This window comes from Onychomys torridus, chromosome 18, assembly GCF_903995425.1.
Source record: "Onychomys torridus chromosome 18, mOncTor1.1, whole genome shotgun sequence".
NCBI classification, from domain to species: domain Eukaryota; kingdom Metazoa; phylum Chordata; class Mammalia; order Rodentia; family Cricetidae; genus Onychomys; species Onychomys torridus.
Genome location: NC_050460.1, coordinates 1,397,701 through 1,416,625, shown reverse-complemented (window position 1 = coordinate 1,416,625; position 18,925 = coordinate 1,397,701). Strand labels below are relative to the sequence as shown.

At 40.0% G+C, this 18,925-nt stretch overlaps 1 protein-coding gene across 1 annotated transcript in view; it reads left to right on the top strand.

The window, feature by feature from the left end:
• Positions 1-18,925, top strand: part of Kcnh8 (potassium voltage-gated channel subfamily H member 8) — a 256,364-nt gene that overhangs the window by 72,087 nt on the left and 165,352 nt on the right. Inside the window, exon 5 of the mRNA XM_036168043.1 lies at positions 4,924-5,164. Coding sequence (XP_036023936.1) covers positions 4,924-5,164 — 241 coding nt within the window. The remainder of the gene's footprint in view (positions 1-4,923; positions 5,165-18,925) is intronic.

The window sequence follows — 18,925 nt, the reverse complement described above, 5'->3', positions numbered from 1 at the left end:
GGGTGGAAGTTTGCTTCTTTGTTCTGACTTACTGTAATAGTTTTCTGTTTTGTGTGTGGTGTGTGTGTGTGTGTGTGTGTGTGTGTGTGTGCCACCGATATGTATATATGCAGAGATTTGGTTATGCTGGAAGTCCACACTGTCTTCTTGCTTTAGTTGAGAAGCATTTACTTGAGATTCACTAAAACACTGAAAGTCTCGGTGAAATTAAACAGCATTTGTTGAGCCTTGCTATTTTCCCCTGTACATTTAACAAACTATAAAGTGTTATCAAAAATATGTATGAAAAAAGTTATATAACTCCCAGTCCCTAGTGCCTTGCTTGATTGCTGCTGTTCATTTCAAAAGTATAAACCTCAGAGGGGAGGGTAGTAACTGAGAATGCCTAGTCAGCCCAGTGACACTGATAGCACAGGTGCCCTGACTTCTCAAGCAGGGTGTGAAGTCTGCACTGGCCTCATCACTGTATCCTTTTCAGCAGGATAGGGAGCCCCTAATGGTCAGACAGCGGGAAGAGAGAAGGAAGGACAGAGAAGGCCTTGCACTTACTGGAAAACAATCTAGCTACAGTTGCCCATGCACACAAAAATGAACGCTAACATCACACTAGCTATTTAAAATTTCCTTCCTTACATTCTGTTATTCAATTCTCACCACAGGCTAGTACTATGTATTATTTTTATTAGCTGCATCTTAACAAAGGGGGAAAAGCTGGGCAGTGGTGGCACACACCTTTAATCCCAGCACTCGGGAGGCAGAGCCAGGTGGATCTCTGTGAGTTCGAGGACAGCCTGGGCTACCAAGTGAGTTCCGGGACAGGCACCAAAACTATGCAGAGAAACCAAAAAGAAAAGAAAAGAAAAGAAAAAAGAAAAAAAACAAAGGGGGAAAACCCAACTTTTGGGGTTTTTTATTAAAACTCTCTAAAGGGCTCAGACCTTAATTTTCTGCCTCAAATCACTGTCATGTTGTTGACCAGCTGTAGTTGGAGTTTTCCTGCCCGGCCCACAGTCAGGACAAATCTCTCTGACCCGTCAGTCCCACAGTCACTCAGACCCAACCAAGTAAACACACAGAAACTTATATTGCTTATAAACTGTATGGCCGTGGCAGGCTGCTTGTTATCTACTTTTTCTATATTAAACTAACCCATTTCTGTTAGTCTATACTTTGCCACATGGCTTGTGTCTTACCGGTGTCTTTACATGTTGCTTCTCATGGCAGTGGCTGGCAGTGTCTCTTTTTCCCAGCCTTCCACCTCCCAGAATTCTCTTCTCTCTTGTCCTGCCTATACTTCCTGCCTGGCCACTGGCCAATCAGAACTTTATTTACCCAGAGTGACATCCACAGCAAGCAGCTTTTCCCCATAGATGATCCTATACTGCAATCACAGACAAAGGAACTCCTTAGGCCTGTGTCCAGGCTTGAGGATGGGAGTTAATACCTTTAACCTAAGCTCTAAGTTTGCATGGAAACTGTTGGGAAAAGACTTTACTTCCTTTTGATTTTGATTCTTTATTCTATGAAATGAGAAGAGAATGAAGCTGGTCTACCCAGCAGAAATAAATGTTGTATAGGTCAGAGGAGAGAGCCCCTCAGGAGTCTGAGAGAAATGCTAACCATGCCCAATATCATGAGCAGGAAGCCTTGCTCATTAGTACATTATCAAAGTCAGGTCTGTGTCAGGTGCACCCAGTGTAGTGACTGTAAGAAGATTTTTCTGCCCGCTTGAGCATTCAGAGGTGAGTTTCAAAGAAATACTGAAAAATACTTTAGAAAACCAACATCTTAATTGGGCTTTGGAGTTAACTAATGCATTTGGATCATTCATAGGATAAAAATTAATCAACTCAAGCATTATTGGTTCTCAAGCATGCCCCTCAAAATTAAGAAATAACAGCTGCTCAAAATCTATTTTTTGTTTAATACCTGTCTTAGTCCTTGTACAAGTTGCATATGTTTGAGAGTTAAAACAAGGTAATGTTTCTTCCCTGTTTCTATAGATTGCATAATTTTGTGCATATGTGTATCGTTTATGGATCTAAGAATTGGCTTGATTAAAGAGGATTTTGTTAGAGAGTCTGGTATAGTTTTTCCACTCAGGTGACTGTGTAATGATGCATGCAGAACTGAATTATTGACCCTTCAAAAGTTAAGTCAAACTTGAGATGGATTGACTCCTAAGTATAATTTTTAAATACCATGCTATAACAATAATTTGACAATAACTTAAACTTACATGCTTGAGGTAGTCTATGAAACTGACACCATGCCATTCACATTGAAAAGTGTTCACATCCTGCTCAGCTTTTGTTTCAGCATTGCAGAGTTAAATGGAGTCAATGTGACACAAAGCAGACACTTTTCCATGAGTGCACAGTCCTCACTCTAGGCCTTCTTCTCTCACACTGGGTACAATCTGAGGCACTGCAACAAAATGGTAAAGATAGTAGCTATTTAGATAGAAGCATAAAGTATTCCTGGTAAATCCTGATAATTTCCTTTTATAAATATTTAGGAATAAAGTTATGACTCAATCTACTATGTATAGGACTAGAAAGATGTCTCATCAATTAAGAGCTCTTACTAGTCTTAAAGACAACCTGGGTTTGGTTCCCAGTACCCATATGGTAGATTAAAACTGCATGTAACTCCTTTTCCAGACAATTTGATACCTCCTTCTGGCCTCTATAAGCACCAGGTATGCATGTAATACACAGGCCTTCATGCAGATAAAAGTAGTCACACACATAAAACAAAATAAATAAACTTTAGAAAAAAGAATTTATTACATGCTATTATAACTTCAAAGTACCTTATCAACATTGGGAAGATGAATATTTATGGGCCCCAACTCTCCTTTCTGTGCTCTTGAATGAGTTTTAACACCCTCCCCCCACCACACACACACACATACCCCACAAACATACAAAGTAATTCATTGTCTCAGTTTATGACAAAGTCCAGCTTTGGAACTCGTCCTCAACTACTAGGTGGGTAGTTGGATGGAACACAGGCAGTGGCACCAATCAACCATCTGGAAGTGAAACAGTGGCCCACCATGGAGCGTGAGCATGACATGCTTGTATGACTAAGGAGACTTACTAGCAGGAAGTAGACACATGCTGGGAACCCCTACCCTCAGACAAGGGGTGGAACCAATAATTTCAAGTCCTATCTCTGTTAATGTCCCTGGAATCCTCTGCTCTGAGGCTTCCTGAACACACAATATTTATCTGCCTTTCCCTCAGTGACTGAGACAAGGGAGCAACACTGCATCCCACAAGTATTATATATCCAGAACTTTTTCTGTTCATTCAAGTTAAATTTCAAATCTAAGTTGTCATTACTTTTCTTGCATTTTCCACTAAATAAGGTCAAAGCAAAGTTTATAAGTACCTGGCCACATGCTTGTAAAATTTCCACTTGCTATTGTTTAGGCTCCTTTTGTCTCATAGCAACAAGGGAATTGTTCATCGGTTTGAACTGCTTTCAAAGCAAAGTGCCTCAGCAGCCATCAAAAGCTCTAGCTAGTCTTTGTTAATCAGCTGTGTGGCTGCGAACATTACCTTCCTCCCCTAAGTAGCTGCTTCTCTCCTTCTTACTGGGTGGTTCATTGCTGAATATATTATCCATATTAATCAAAGTAATTAGGTTTTGGTTCCAATAAAAAATATCACCAGCACCCACAATGCACAAAAGCATGTGCCACCTAGTTAGTATATTTTGAGAGGAAAGCAAGCAGATGTTTGCAGCTGAATGCTAGTCATCTCTATCTTTTGGGGGATGGCAGGGTGGAGGATGGGAAGATATCTTTGCTGACATAAGCAGAATCTCAGGCCAGAGATGACTGTCATCTGAAATCCACCCATCTGTAGACTGTGTTCATACTAAGGAAGATAAAAATATGCCTTTGTTGTTCCATTATGTATAGGATGACACTTGCAACTGGATGGTTTTAGATGACATTTGAGATAATTGTCTTTTTTTTTTTTAACGACCAAAATCTAGATTATTCACTTAACAGTCACAATCTGCAGAATACTGTGCATATAGCAAAGATCACTGCTTAATTTTAGTCCAATAACAAGTAGGACATGCTCTAAGAAGTGTGTTATTAGAGTAGTTTTGATTTTGTAGGAACCCCATAGAGGGTGTCAATAAAAATCTACATCGTGTGTATCTGGTCTAGAGATGGCTTAGAGTTTAAGATGACTCAGAACATATACTACTTCTACAGAGGAGCTGAGCTCAGTCTCCATTACCCATGTCAGGTGTCTCCCAAATGCTTGTAGCTCCATTTTCAAGAGATTAAACACACTCCTTTGCTTCCCTGGGCATCTGCATTTATGTGTATAAACCAATAGATTTGCTGGCCAGTCACTCAATGTGTCAATAAACAATGAGTTCAGCAGATGAAGTATGAGCCTGTGGCTTATATACTAACTGCTGACAGTGAGCTTTTTAAATATATAGGAACACACTCTGAACCAGTAGTTAGATGACCACATTACAAACACATAAAACAGGAATATATGTTTAGAACTATGATCAATAATATGCACTATGCATAATTATCAATGGTGTATTGTACATGACTGAGATTTAGTATTTTCCTGTAGAGCAGCATCACAGATAGGCCATGGTGTTACAGTGGTCTGCATCTTCCCTGGGTGACAGGATTTTCATCTTACTTGGAATCTTGTGGGACCAGCATCACAATGAAGCCTGTAGTGGACTGTGGCACAGTTGGGTAGTACAGGACAGTAGACTCATGTTTGATTTTACAAGCCACTTGTAAGGTATTTGATGTTGAATGCGTGGGTGGTCCTGGATCCTGCAGTGTGCATTTAGGGCTGTTCAGTCTCCATTTCTAATCATATGCCTCTTTGTTCCTTCTCTTCTTTGTGTCGTTATCCACAGAATGTGTTTGTAGATAAACCAGCATTTCCAGAGTATAAGGTTTCTGATGCAAAAAAATCCAAGTTCATCCTGTTGCATTTCAGCACTTTCAAAGCTGGCTGGGACTGGCTCATTTTGCTGGCAACATTTTATGTAGCTGTGACAGTACCTTACAACGTATGCTTCATTGGCAATGAGGACCTGTCCACAACTCGGAGCACAACGGTCAGTGACATTGCAGTGGAGATTCTTTTCATTATAGGTAAGATCCAGTAACTTCTCATCTGAGAGATTTGCAGGTGGGAAGCAAGTATGTTCCAGAATTTTCTGTGGAAAATTTGAGCTAAGGTTCATTTTCTAGGGTGTGTCTCAGCCTGTAATGCAAATTTTGGAGACTCACATGCTTGCTTGTACTTCTGAAAACTGCTTCTTCCAGTTTCCCTGCTGTTCCTGTATTGAAACATCTAAGTTAATACCCCATGTTTCTATATTTATCTTATTAAAAATGGCTCAAAGGAAGATGTAGTGTCTGTTGTTTGGATTCTGACATCCTTGGAGGTAGTAACTATGCAAAGTCAGAGATGAGTTTAGCAAAAACACACAAGTAGAATGGTTCAGGATATCCTGGGAGTGTGGTTCTTTCAAGGTGTTTCAAATGAACTCAGCAAGTGATCTGTCTACAGAAGCAAAGAGAAAGCAGGGGCTTAGTTACCTAAGATAATCAAGAGAGGTAGTATCTGATTTTAGCTAAGGAGACTCCAAGGAATGATTGCTCCCAGTATTTACCTCTAGAACCCTGAGGGTTTCAGTAGACTGATATTGGCTTGACTGTATAGACCTTTTTCTGTGACTGAATGTTAGTATGTGTTTGCTCTAGACAGGTGTGCCTGCTCTCCCCATAATCCTGCCCCAGTTATTACTGCATCTGTGAGCCCTGCTTGTTAGGACCCTAGCTCCCACCCCCAAAGTGGTCACTGTAAGTTTGTTAGACGACTAGATGGCAATGATGTCTAGTTGTGTACCTGGGGAAGGCTATAAAATCAATTTAATTTTTTTCAATTAAATACATTCATTATGAAGAAATTATAAGAATAAAGTAATCTGTTTGATCATGATGAAACAGCATATTTCAACCATTACAGCTTGAATTTAAAATAAAGTCACAGACATATTGGATGTGCCTATTTCCCAGTCCACTTGGTTTCATCTCCTCTTAGTTTGATGTTTCAGCGTATGGATTTGTGACTAACACAATGATGCTGTCATCAACCTGGAAACATTCTCAATGTCAAGGTCAAAGTTTTGAGGGACTCGGTTTTTTGTTGCATATCTGAACCTAGTTTCTTTCTAGGTAATAAGTTCACAAGGTCTCATCAAGTACCAGGTAAGAGTGTCTGTTAAGCACATATGCCATCAGCTTTCTGATGTGACTATTTACAGTTCTTTCATTGGGGCAAAGCTGTTTCTTGACTTTTCTTGGCCATATTGTCCTGGTATTTGAGATTTGAAACCTCATGGAGTCAGGATTCCCTTTGGACACTATGCTCTCAGGCAGAGGATGGCCTGTTTGCCCATGAGAACTCACACTCTGAGAATGATTTATTTGTTAGGGGTATGCTTTCCTGTGGAAGACTGATGGAGACTGGTTTGTTCCTCTGATGCTGCTCTCAGTTCTGTGTTCTTCCTGTAATGTCTCCTTAGGTAGCAAATCAATTCTCGCAGTACCCAACACCCACCACCACTAATTAATCTCTTGCTGTTTTTACGCAGTTGTGTTTATGCAACGACCACCAGAGACACGACCCTACCAGCACTATGAAACCCTGCCTGGAATCCCTGGCTGACTGACTTAATGTCACAGGCAATAGGGATTTGCTTGCAATTTTCTGCTGTTGCAACCTTGCTCTTCTAAATGAGTTTAAGCATGTGGACAACTTATAACACATTTGAAGAGGTGTATAGTACAATTTCTCCTGCTATGTTTACCCTAGCTTTTATCATGTGCATCTTTTCTTAAAGATGGCCAAAAATGGTTAGTTATAAATAATTTATGACACATGGAGTAATAGCAGGTCATGGTACCACACACCTGTAATTCTATCACTCCAAAGGCAAAAGCAGGAAGACCCAGAGTTGAAGGCCAGATGGGGCTACACACTGAAACTTTATGTTCAAAGCCAGAGATAATAAAAATAATACTATGAATAAAAATACATTCTACCTATAGTACTAGATCTTAACAATACTAAGTATTTGTAACACTTTTATTAGTTTTCACCTAGAGGCTTCTAAGCCTCACCACTGAACTGTTCAGTCCATCCAGGTCCATTAAAGAGGGCTTGGGAAGGACAAGTTTCATTGTGCCTGAATGATGATGTTAAAAAAAATGTTTTGTTATTTGCACGAGTGCCAGTGTTAGACAATATGGATACTTTTCAAATGGGGAATAATTAAATGTTGCATGCAGAAAAGTTTCTTAGTCAGAATTAAAGATGGGAGATGATAAATTTCTTTGGGGGATTTATAATACATTTTAGCACTGTAAATCCTCAAAGAAACCCTATGCTGAAGAAACCTATTTAAATGTGATTTACAAGCATCTCACTGGATTTACTTTACCCCAGAACTCATCCTCCACAGATCAGTTAGCAATGCTCTTTTGACATGGTTGAAAAATTTGATTCCTAGCTGTTTTCACCAGGGGGAAAACATCTGACTACAGAGTTAGTCAAGGCAACTTGAAAGTCCTAGCTGCCCTCTCAGTCCCATTGTGTAAGCCGCATTTGCTCAAGATGACAGAGACTCTCCCTGTAAATTCCTGTATTCATGGAAAGAAGACAGGAAGTTGAGCTTTCTCTTTTTCACTTTCTGCCTCATTGTTATGAACAAAGGGACAAAGTTGAGGGGAGTGTTTCGTAAGACAGGTTCATGTTGACTAAACCTGCCATAGCACTGGAGATCTGATGTTGCCGATTCATATTTCTGTGGCTTTTTACCTTGCTATGAAGATACCTTACTACTTTCTGTAGCATTTGAATAAGTAGCCATTTTAAAAATCAATGGTGCTTTATTTCCAAACCTTATAACGTAGTCATGCTTTGAACATTACAGATTGTGTCATACAAGCTGGCTCAGCAGGTGTCTGCTCTGTTCCCATCCTAAAAATTCCAAAGAGCCCAGGGTGTGCACACAGCAGTGTGCACAGTCCTGGGAGTGAACTGTGAGTTGTCTCAGTTTGCTGGTGTCTGGTGTAGGGACAAGGAGGTTACCAATTACTCTAACAGGCTTAACTTTGTAAGGCTATAGCACCCAACTTGGTCTCTTCAAGGACATCTGAAAAAGTTGAACACCATAGGAAAAAGGGTGCTATGGCACTATTGGATACTGTATGGTCATCTTAGCCTTGAGGCACTGAACTCTTTACGCACCCTGAAACAACACAATAGAGAGACAAATGGGAGAGGCCTAACTGGAGTGTTAAGAGCAAAGGGTTTTAAGAATGGAAAGACTATGTTAACTGTAAGATGCACAGCTAATCCCAGATACTACATGAAATAAATAAAACTGTCCTCACTTCTGAACACAGCACAGTAACAGTGTGATTTCTAAAGAATTAAAAGGGAAATCTTCAAAGACCCTAGAGAAAGAAGACAATTGATCTACTTACACAGATACAAACTAGGCTGAAATAGGACTTCTCCACACAGTAGAGGTGGAAGGTGATGGACTGTAACTGACTCACTATAGAAGCATCAGCTCCTCCTCCTCTCTCCTTCCTCCCACCCAATCCACCCCTCAACCCCTCCTTTCCCTGTCCTTTCCTCTTCCTTTCTTTCCTTTCTTTTCCTGTCTATCTTTTTTCTTTCCACCCCTCCTCTTTTCTACAGTCCCTCCAGAAGAGCAGATACAATGAAAACATTTCCACAAAACAAAGCAATGGTGTCCCTCACAGTTCCTTATTCAAAGGACTATTTAAATGTGTGTGGTGGGATTCTTGTTTCCTTCTACCCAAAATGGAAGTAACCCAAAAGAAAGGAGCAAATTTAAGATAAGAAAAGAAAGCTTAGCCTGGAGGTGGTGGCACATGCCTTTAATCCCAGCTCTCTGGAGGCAGAGCCAGGGGGATCTTTATGAGTCTGAGGCCAGCCTGGTCTACAGAATAAGATCCAGGACAGGTACCAAAAATACACAGAGAAACCCTGTCTCAAAAAAACAACAAAAAAAAAATTGAACAAATAAGATAATAAATTAGATTAACAGTCAGAGGAGAAAAATGGTATTATTCTGGTGGAACAAAAAAAAATCAAATTACAGTAGACCTGCTGATAAAAATGCTAGTGAACTTAACTAACTGCTAGTGTGTTTGATGTTTTCTTAAGTGAGCAGAAGATAAAGATTTTAAACCATGGAGACCAAAGGAAAAGATACTGGGTAGATACATTTTGGAATGCTCATAGTAAGTGCAAAAAAACTTGAACCTTAAATGTATGCAATGAATTGTGTATATTTAAAAAAATAAAATCAGAATATCATCATCAGACCACTGATTCTGAAACAAGGAAGAAAAAGAAAATATCAAATATGATGAATCCAAAGAAAAATGATGAGTAAAAACACACAAGGAAGGACTAGGCAAACATCATAAGATGAATGAATTAGCAGGCAGTCAAAATAGATGAGTGATTGTTTTTTAAGCTAAAAAGTTTGATGGGGGTCAATTCACTTTTTAAAGAGGGAAGTTGTCAAATGGATTTTTAAAATATGCTGGTTAGAGATCTTATACAAAACACTAGGAAATAAGAACTAAGGTAATGTGGGGAGTTCTGTGTACACAGAGTAAACTGATGTGAAACGAGCCAGGTGTGGTGCTGCATGCATGGTCACAGGACAAAATGTAGGCATCCACAGTGTGAGCCCTGGAATCAACCTCAGGTGGTCAGGACTGGCAGCAGGCACCACACCAGCAAAGCCATCTCACTGGCCTCTCAGTAGAATTTTATTAAGCTAGAAAGAAAAATGAGGGCTGGGAATAGTGATGCACTTCTTAAACTCCAGCACCCAGGAAGCACATGCAGGTAGATCTCTATGAATTCTAGGCCAGCCTGTTTTACATGGTGAGTTCCAAGCCAGTGAAGACTCCATAGAAGGAAAGAGAGAAAAGGAAGAGAAGAAGAGAAAGAGAGAGGAGGGACTTAGGGAGGTGGAAAGGCTTACCTAATCAGACAGTGTGTAGCATATGATCCACCTGTCACTAGAGACAGAAGAACATTACATGTCAGTAAGAGAAAGATGCTGTTTGAGGATTAACCATTATGAATATATGCACATATATACATATACGCATATGAAATAATATTGCTTGAAAATACACAAAAATCTTGTGACAGATTATATGTAATTATCTTTAAAAAAAAAAGAAAGAAAGAAAAAAGGGCTCTGTTCACATGGTATTACCTTCTGATAAACTATCACAGCAATGTTTAGACTTGGGGGCTTGGAAAGCACAGTTGACAGGATATTTCATTATCACATTATCAAGTTTTCAAAGCCCTTATGGTAGTGGTAACCAATTCTCTGCCATACAGACCCCCTACCCATTTGATAGCAGCAGTACCCACTGTCCATTTATGACAATCAGTTCTCTCCAGTATGTGCAGTTATTTCCCTTTCCAGGACACATTATCAAATAAAGCAAGCAGAATCTGCCAGGTGACTTGCAGCGTGCTACCACTTATATAAAAGTCATGAGAGAGTATCTTCAAGGTAAATTTACCTGAAAATGCTTCCATTACCTTTGGAGAATTAAATTAGAAATGAGTGTGCTTTTTTGTGTCTCAGGGACAGGGTCCTGAAAACAGTGACAAGATAGACTATCACTTATCTTGGTGCAAGTGCCTTAATTTTGAGCAGTAATTTTTTACTGCTAGTTAAAAAAAAAAAAGTTAATGAGATTAAAATTTAAAACCTAGATGTCAGCTAAATAATTGTTACTAAATTTGAAAAAGAATGAAAAACATAAACAAATGAAAAAGGAAGCCTAGTGCTGTGCCACACATCTGTCATCTCCAGCACTCAGGACGCTGTGTTGGAAGGACTATGAATTTGATGTCAGCCTGAGCTACAGAGCTGGACTGTCTGTGAGGTGCAGGGAGAGGGTATAAGGGAAAGGAGGAAAAGGGAGAGCAGTGAAGGAGTAAAGGTAAGATTAGAAATTAATGTTGTAGGTAACAAAGAAAATCGAAAACAATTTGGTAAGATCTGATAAGGTGGAAAATGAGCATATAACAGCATTCAGTCCTCTGTCTAGATGGAGAATTGCTTTCAGATGCATGCGGGGAAGCATGTTGAAGTTAGCTGGGACTTACTATTTTTAGAAGCAGCACAATAAAAAAAAATTTTTTTAAATAAATAAATAAATAAGTAAACAGACTTCCATCAGCAAGCATAGACTCTGGTGCTCAGTGCATCCAATGAGAAAAGGAATCTAGCATGAAGATGAGCAAAGGAATCTTTTGTGAGTAAGGTTCATTTCTGTGTTAGGGTGGTTACATCCTTTTCTGTTAGTCCAGGCTGCTGCTTTCACACTGAATTATCAATTTAACTAATTGTGTATGACAGAGGCTAAATATCCAACAAACTTTTTTTACAGTTAAGCCCTTCACAAAAATAGAAATGCTATCTGATCTAAAGCAGTGGCCTTTCATAATACATATTATATAATGTCTTCTTAAAAAAACACCTCAGCACTGAAATTGTAATATGGGGCAGAGTACAAAATAAGCCATTCATGGTATTTCTTCTATATTTCAGTTTTTAATGTCTGTAGCATGACAGCACCTAAAGACAGAGTCAAAATTTCCATATTATTATAATAAATTAACTTGGATTTATGAACATCTGTTGAAGGTTGGTCAATAAGAACTACCTGGCTAAGTATGCATAAGAGTAGAAACACTGTACATGATAACATAGACTAAGAAGTAGATAATTCAAGTAGGGAGAGGAGGCCAAGATGAGCACCAGACCTTGAGTGAGGATGTGACAAAATACAGTGAAGGTCCACTTCACTAAGGCAGTTGGTATGTGAGACCATCCTGCCCAGGACTGAACATAAGCACCTTTGCCCACTGACCCCATGACCATTGTCACAATCCAGACATCCTGTACCTGCTTGAGAAGCACACTGTTCCCCTTATCATGAGTTAAATTAGCTTCCTGTGTTGACTTAGGAACTTTTTTTCTTTTTATTATGTGTTTTAATTTTATACATCAGCCATAGGTTCCCCTGTCCTCCCCCCTCCCGCCCCCACTCTCACCTTCTCCCCAGCCTCTCCCCTCCATTCCCATGTCCTCCAGGACCAAGACACCCCTGGGGATGCATTTAAACCTGGTGGATTCAGTACAGGCAGGTCCTGTCACCTCCTTCCAGGCTGAGCATGTGTCCCTGTGTAAGCCCAAGGTTCCAAACAGCCAGCTCATGCACTAAGGACAGGTCCTGGTCCCACAGACTGGGTGCCTCCCAAACAGATCAAGCTATTCAATTGTCTCACTTATCCAGAGGGCCTGATCTAGCTAGGGGCTCCATAGCTGTTGGTTCATAATTCATGTACTTTCTTTCAATTGGCTATTTGTACCTGTGCTTTTGGCAATCTTGGATTCAACAATTCATGCTCTTGCAGTCCCTCCTCTTTCTCGACCATTGGACTCCTGGAGCTCCACCTGGGGCCTGGCTGAGGATCTCTGCATCCACTTCCATCAGTTATTGGATGAGAGTTCCAAGATGACTGTTAGGGTGTTTAGTCATCTGATCACCAGACTAGGTCAGATCAGGCTTTCTCTCAAATAATGCCAGCAGTCTACAGAGGATATATCATTGTGGATTTCTGGGGACCTCTCGAGCACTCTGCCTATTTCTGTTCTCATGTGGTCTTCATTTATCATGGTCTGTTATTCCTCGTTCTCCCTTTCTGTTCTTGATCCAGCTGGGATCTCCTGCTACCCTAAGCTTTCTTTCCCTCAAATCTTGCCCTTCATTACGCCCACTTGTCGTCCAGGTTGTTCATGTAGAACTCATCCATTTCTCTGTCATTGGGTGATCCCTGGGTCTTTCCTAGGGTCCTGTTTTCTAGGTAGCCTCCCTGGAGTTGTGTAGCAATCTAGTCATCTTTGTTTTACATCTTGTATCCTCCTATGAGTGAGTACATACCATGTTTGTCCTTCTGAGTCTGGGTTACATCACTCAGGATGATTTTTTCTAGATCCATCCATTTGCCTGCAAACCTCATGATGTCATTGTTTTTCTCTGCTGAGTAGTACTCCATTGTGTATATGTACCATATTTGCTTTATCCATTCTTCAGCTGAAGGGGATCTAGGTTGTTTCCAGGTTCTGGCTATTACAAACAAAGCTGATATGAACATAGCTGAGCAAATGCCCTTGTGGTGTGATTAAGCATTCCTTGGGTATATGCCCAAGAGTGCTACAGCTGGGTCTTGGGGGAGATGGATTCCCAATTTTCTAAGGAAGCGCCATATTGATTTCCAAAGTTGCTGTACATGCTTGCATTCCCAACAGCAGTGGAGGAGAGTTCCCCTTGCTCCACATCCTCTCCATCATAAGCTGTCTTCTGTGTTTTTGATCTTAACCATTCTGACAGGCATAAGGTGGTATCTCAGAGTCATTTTGATTTGCATTTCCCAGATAATTAGGGATTTTGAGCAATTCCTTAAATGTCTTTCAGCCATTTGAACTTCCTCTGTGGAGAATTCTCTGTTTAGTTCTATAGCCCATTTCTTAATTGGACTGTAGGGCATTTTGATGTCTAATTTCTGGAGTTCTTTATATATTCTGAATATCAGCCCTCTGTCAGATATGCAGTTGGTGAAGACCTTTTCCATTTCTGCAGGCTGTCGCTTTGTATTGTTGACCGTGTCCTTTGCTCTACAAAAGCTTCTCAGTTTCAACAGGTCCCATTGATTGATTGTTTCTCTCAGTGTCTGTGCTACTGGGGTTATATTTAGAAAGTAATCTCCAGTGCCAATGCGTTCAAGAGTGCTTCCTACTTTCTCTTCTATCAGGTTCAGAGTAACTGGATTTATGTTGAGGTCTTTGATCCACTTGGACTTAAGTTTTGTGCATGGTGACAGATATGGATCTATTTGCAGCCTTCTACACATTGACATCCAGTTATGCCAGCACCATTTGTTAAAGATGCTTTCTCTTTTCCATTGTACATTTTTGGCTTCTTTGTCAAAAATTATATGTTCATAGGTGTGCGGGTTAATATCAGGGTCTTCAATTTGATTCCATTGGTCCACATGTTGGTTTAGTACCAAGCTGTTTTTATTACTGTAGCTCTATAGTAGAGCTTGAGGTTGGGGATTGTGATGCCTCCAGAAGTTGTTTTATTGTACAGGATTCTTTTGGCTATTCTATTTTTTTTTTTTTCCATATGAAGTTGAGTATTATTCTTTCCAGGTCTGTAAAGAATTGTGTTGGTAATTTGATGGGGATTGCATTGAATCTGTAGATTGCTTTTGGTAAGATGTAATTGGAGTTTTTCTGCCTGGCCCAGTCAGGACAAATCTCTCTTACCCGCCAGTCCCACAGTCGCTCAGTCCCAACCAAGAAAGCACACAGAAACTTACATTGTTTACAAACTGTATGGCTGTGGCAGGCTTCTTGTTATCTACTTTTTCTATCTTAAATTAACCCATTTCTGCTTATCTATACTTTGCCACATGGGTTGTGGCTTACCAGTGTCTTTACATGTTGCTTCTCATGGCGGCGGCTGTCAGTGTCTCTCTCCAACCTTCTACTTCCCAGAATTCTCTTCTCTCTTGTCCCGCCTATACTTCCTGCCTGGCCACTGGCCAATCAGAACTTTATTTACACAGAGCGATATCCACAGCAGTAAGATCACCATTTTTACTATGTTAATCCTGCCTATCCATGAGCATGGGAGATCTTTCCATTTTCTGACATCTTCTTCAATTTCTTTTTTCAGGGACTTAAAGTTCATGTCATATAGGTCCTTCACATGCTTAGTTAGAGTAACCCCAAGGTATTTTATATCATTTGTGGCTATTGTAAAGGGTGATGTATCTCTGATTTCCTTCTTAGCCTGTTAGTATATTGTATATAGGAGGGCTACTGATTTTTTTTTTTTTGAGTTGATCTTGTATCCTGCTATGTTGCTGAAGGTTTTTATTAGCTGTATCAGTTCCTTGGTTGAATTTTTGGGGTCACTCATGGATACTATCATGTCATCTGCAAATAGGGAGAGCTTGACTTCTTCCTTTCCAATTTGTATCCCCTTAATCTCTTTATGTTTTCTTATAGCTCTGGCTAGAACTTCAAGTACTACATTGAATAAGTATGGGGAGAGGGCACAGCCTTACCTTGTTCCTGATTTTAGTGGTATTGCTTTGAGTTTCTCTCCATTTAATTTGATGTTGGCTGTTGGCTTGCTGTAGATTGCCTTTATTATGTTTAGGTATGTTCCCTGTATTCCTGATCGCTCCAAGACCTTTATCATGAATGGGTGTTGGATTTTGTCAAATGCCTTTTCTGCATCTAGTGAGATGATCATGTGGTTTTTTTCTTTGAGTTTGTTTATATGGTGTATTCATTTATGGACTTTCGTATGTTGAACCACCCTTGCATTCCTGGGATGAAGCCTACTTGATCATGGTGGATAATTGTTTTGATGTGTTCTTGGAGTCTGTTTGCCAGAATTTTATTGAGTATTTTTGCATCAATGTTCATGAGGAAGATCGTTCTGTAGTTATCTTTCTTTGTTGCATCTTTGTTTGGTTTAGGAATCAGGGTAATTGTAGCTTCATAGAAGGAGTTTGGTTATATCCCTTCTGCTTCTATTGTGTGGAACAATTTAAAGAGTATTGGTATTAAGTCTTCTTTGAAGATCTGGTAGAATTCTGCAGTGAAACCATCTGGTCCAGGGCTTTTTTTGTTTGGGAGACTTTTAATGACTGATTCTATTTCCTTAGGAGTTACTGGAATATTTAAAGGGTTTATCTGGTCTTGATTTAACTTAGGTATTTGATACCTATCCAGAAAATTATCCATTTCTTTTAGATTTTCCAGTTTTGTGGAGTAGAGGTTTTTGAAGTATGACCTGATGATTCTCTGGATTTCCTCATTGTCTGTTGTTATGTCCCCCTTTTCATTTCTGATTTTGTTCATTTGGAGGCTCTCTCTCTGTCTTTTGGTTAGTTTGGATAAGGGCTTGTCTATCTTGTTGATCTTCTCAAAGAACCAACTCTTTGTTTCATTAATCCTTTGTATTGTTCTCTTTATTTCTATTTTATTAATTTTAGCTCTCAATTTGATAATTTCCTGGCATCTGTTCCTCCTTGCAGACTTTGCTTCTTCCTGTTCAAGAGCTTTCAGGTGTGCTGTCAAGTCATTAGCATGAGATTTCTCCAGCTTCTTTATGTGGGCATTCAGTGCTATGAATTTCCCTCTTAGCACTGCTTTCATAGTATCCCATAAGTTTGGGTATGTGGTATATTCATTTTCATTGATCTCTAGGAAGTCTTTAATTTCTTTCTTTATTCCTTCCTTAACCCATTGGTGATTCAGTTGAGCATTATTCAGTTTCCATGAGATTGTAGGATTTCTGTAGTTTTTTTCTGTTGTTGAAGCTCTGCTTGGCCTACCTCCAGCGTCCAGGGTCCCGGAACCAAGAGTGACTTAGGAACTCTTGATTCACTGAGTCTCAGTGGGGTTTTGTCACACAAGTAGAGGGAACAGTTTACATTCAGCCATCAAGACTATGTCACTTGGTGTTGATTTAATTACAACTTACATATTCACAAATGATTTCACTCACAAAATATGAACAGGTTTATCATGCCCACAGTATTTCTTTAAACATAGACACTTATTTTTATTCTATCTGATTACTTTATTTTTTCTTTTTTTTTGTTAATAACATTTTTATTAACCAATGTTTCTGTTGACTTATAAAAACCCACATTTTGCTGTGTTAGTATCTCCTTTTTATATCACCTAATTTTTATTATAACCTTCTGGGTGTAATTAACACAGGCATATGTGTTGCTACAGCAAAACCAAGCAGTTTCTGCACAGCTGGTTCATTACTCTCAAGCCAGACTAGAACCTGAAAGCTTTCATTTGGAAAACAGACAGTCATGTGGATCTCTGGGGCTGTTATTGGGAAGCCTCACTCACTGTTCAACTGCTGAAAGAAGCATCCTCTACCGAAATATCCTTTAACATAAGACAAATTAGTGGCAAGTTTTGTTCCAGATTTTATTTATATACAGGGGTCCTCAGAAAAGAAAAGGAAGAGCCCCAAATGCTATTAGGCTAAAGCTGATTTATTTATCTATTTGCTTTGTAAGTATGTGCTCTCATATGTGTGCAGGTCCTCTCAGTGCTGCTCAGTGGAGCATGTGAACATTCAGGTCAGAGGTCAACATTAGTGTTTTCTTCAGTGCTGTTCACTTCATTTTCTGAAAGGAGGCCTCTCCCTGAGCTCAGATTTCACTGTTTGTTTAGACTGACTGGCCAGCAATCTCTAAGGGACCTGGTATCCCCTAGCGCTGGAATTAACAGACATGTGCCACCATGACCAGCTTCATATACTGGTGCTGAGGGTGGCAGCTCAGATCCTTGCGCCTGCCCAGTGATTGAGCCATCACCCAGCCCCACATACTTTTAAAACAAAGAACAGTACATAGTGATAAAGCAATAACAACAGAGAAGCCTTGGGCTGAGGGTGGTAATTTTGGTGATAGTGAGTGGGAAAGATACTGTGGATTTGGTAGAAGATAAGCATTTTGATATGTGCACTGGTGCAGCTCCACTTCAGCATCAACTCTGACTTCAACACTAAAAATGTTCTCAAGACACAGAGAATGAGGAACTTTAGGACTTGCTGATGGGCAGAAAAGGGACAGCAAAGGACTTTCCCTGCTTTGTCTTTTGTGCCTTCAGCTCAAAGCAGAATTCGAAGTGGTGCCTCTTAAGGTGGCACAGTCTGAACCCATCAATGCTCTTAATGCCATACCTTCTGTTCATTTTAATAACAACATTTTCAAGAAAAAAAAAAACATGGAGTTCATTTGTACATGTTGAATAAAGCAGATAATTCTTCTGAGCCTGAGGAACACTGGGACATTTCCTACCCACAGCTTTCAGGGGCCACATACCTGGGCCCTGAATACACATTTACTAATACACAGTCTACTCAGCATCCTTTGTGAAAAATAGAACACAAGGTCTCTCAAATGCTATCAAATCATATCTAATCCTGACAAGCTTCCTTCAGTTATACTGTGACACAAAGCTGGTGTGCATAGATTGACCCCGATATCCAGCATCTGAGGCCTTCAATCCAGAGCACTCTCATCCTGTTTCCCATAAGCACATCTAGGAACAAGAGAAAGATTTTGTCTCAGTTCTTTTTACCCTGCTCAGTCTGATGAGGTCTGAAAGTACAAGTTGGGCTTCCTGTAATGCAGTCTAGAAGACATCATAATCTAAAAGCTTAATCACAAACTTTAGAATAGCTGGGACTTGTTTACTCAATAGCTTCATCCTCTGTGAAATCTGAATTGATTCCTAGTTGAACTGGACCAGCAGGTCGTTTTTCAATGACCTAACAGTGAGAGGGGGAAGACCAGAAGATGAGAAGATAAAGAAGAAAAGCTGGGGCCAAGTTGTTTCACACAAGCCATGCCCTGTGCCAAGCAAGTTTACTAAGAAGTACTTATTTACTATTTATGGGGGGAGGGGGAGGGGGAGAGTCAGCAGAAAGCTATACCAATGGGATGAAGTCATCCAGAAGCTAATTAAGGAATGCTGTAACATAAGGGGAACACAGGAGGTCTCAAGGGCATCATAGACTAAGCACACAGTGGACTTGGGACTGATAACCATAGTCCATTAGGGAGGGAGGAGTTAGACTCTCAGGATCTGAAGTTGCAGCTCCCCCAAGGCCCTTGCCCCTGGATATTATTGCTCTATCAAGCAC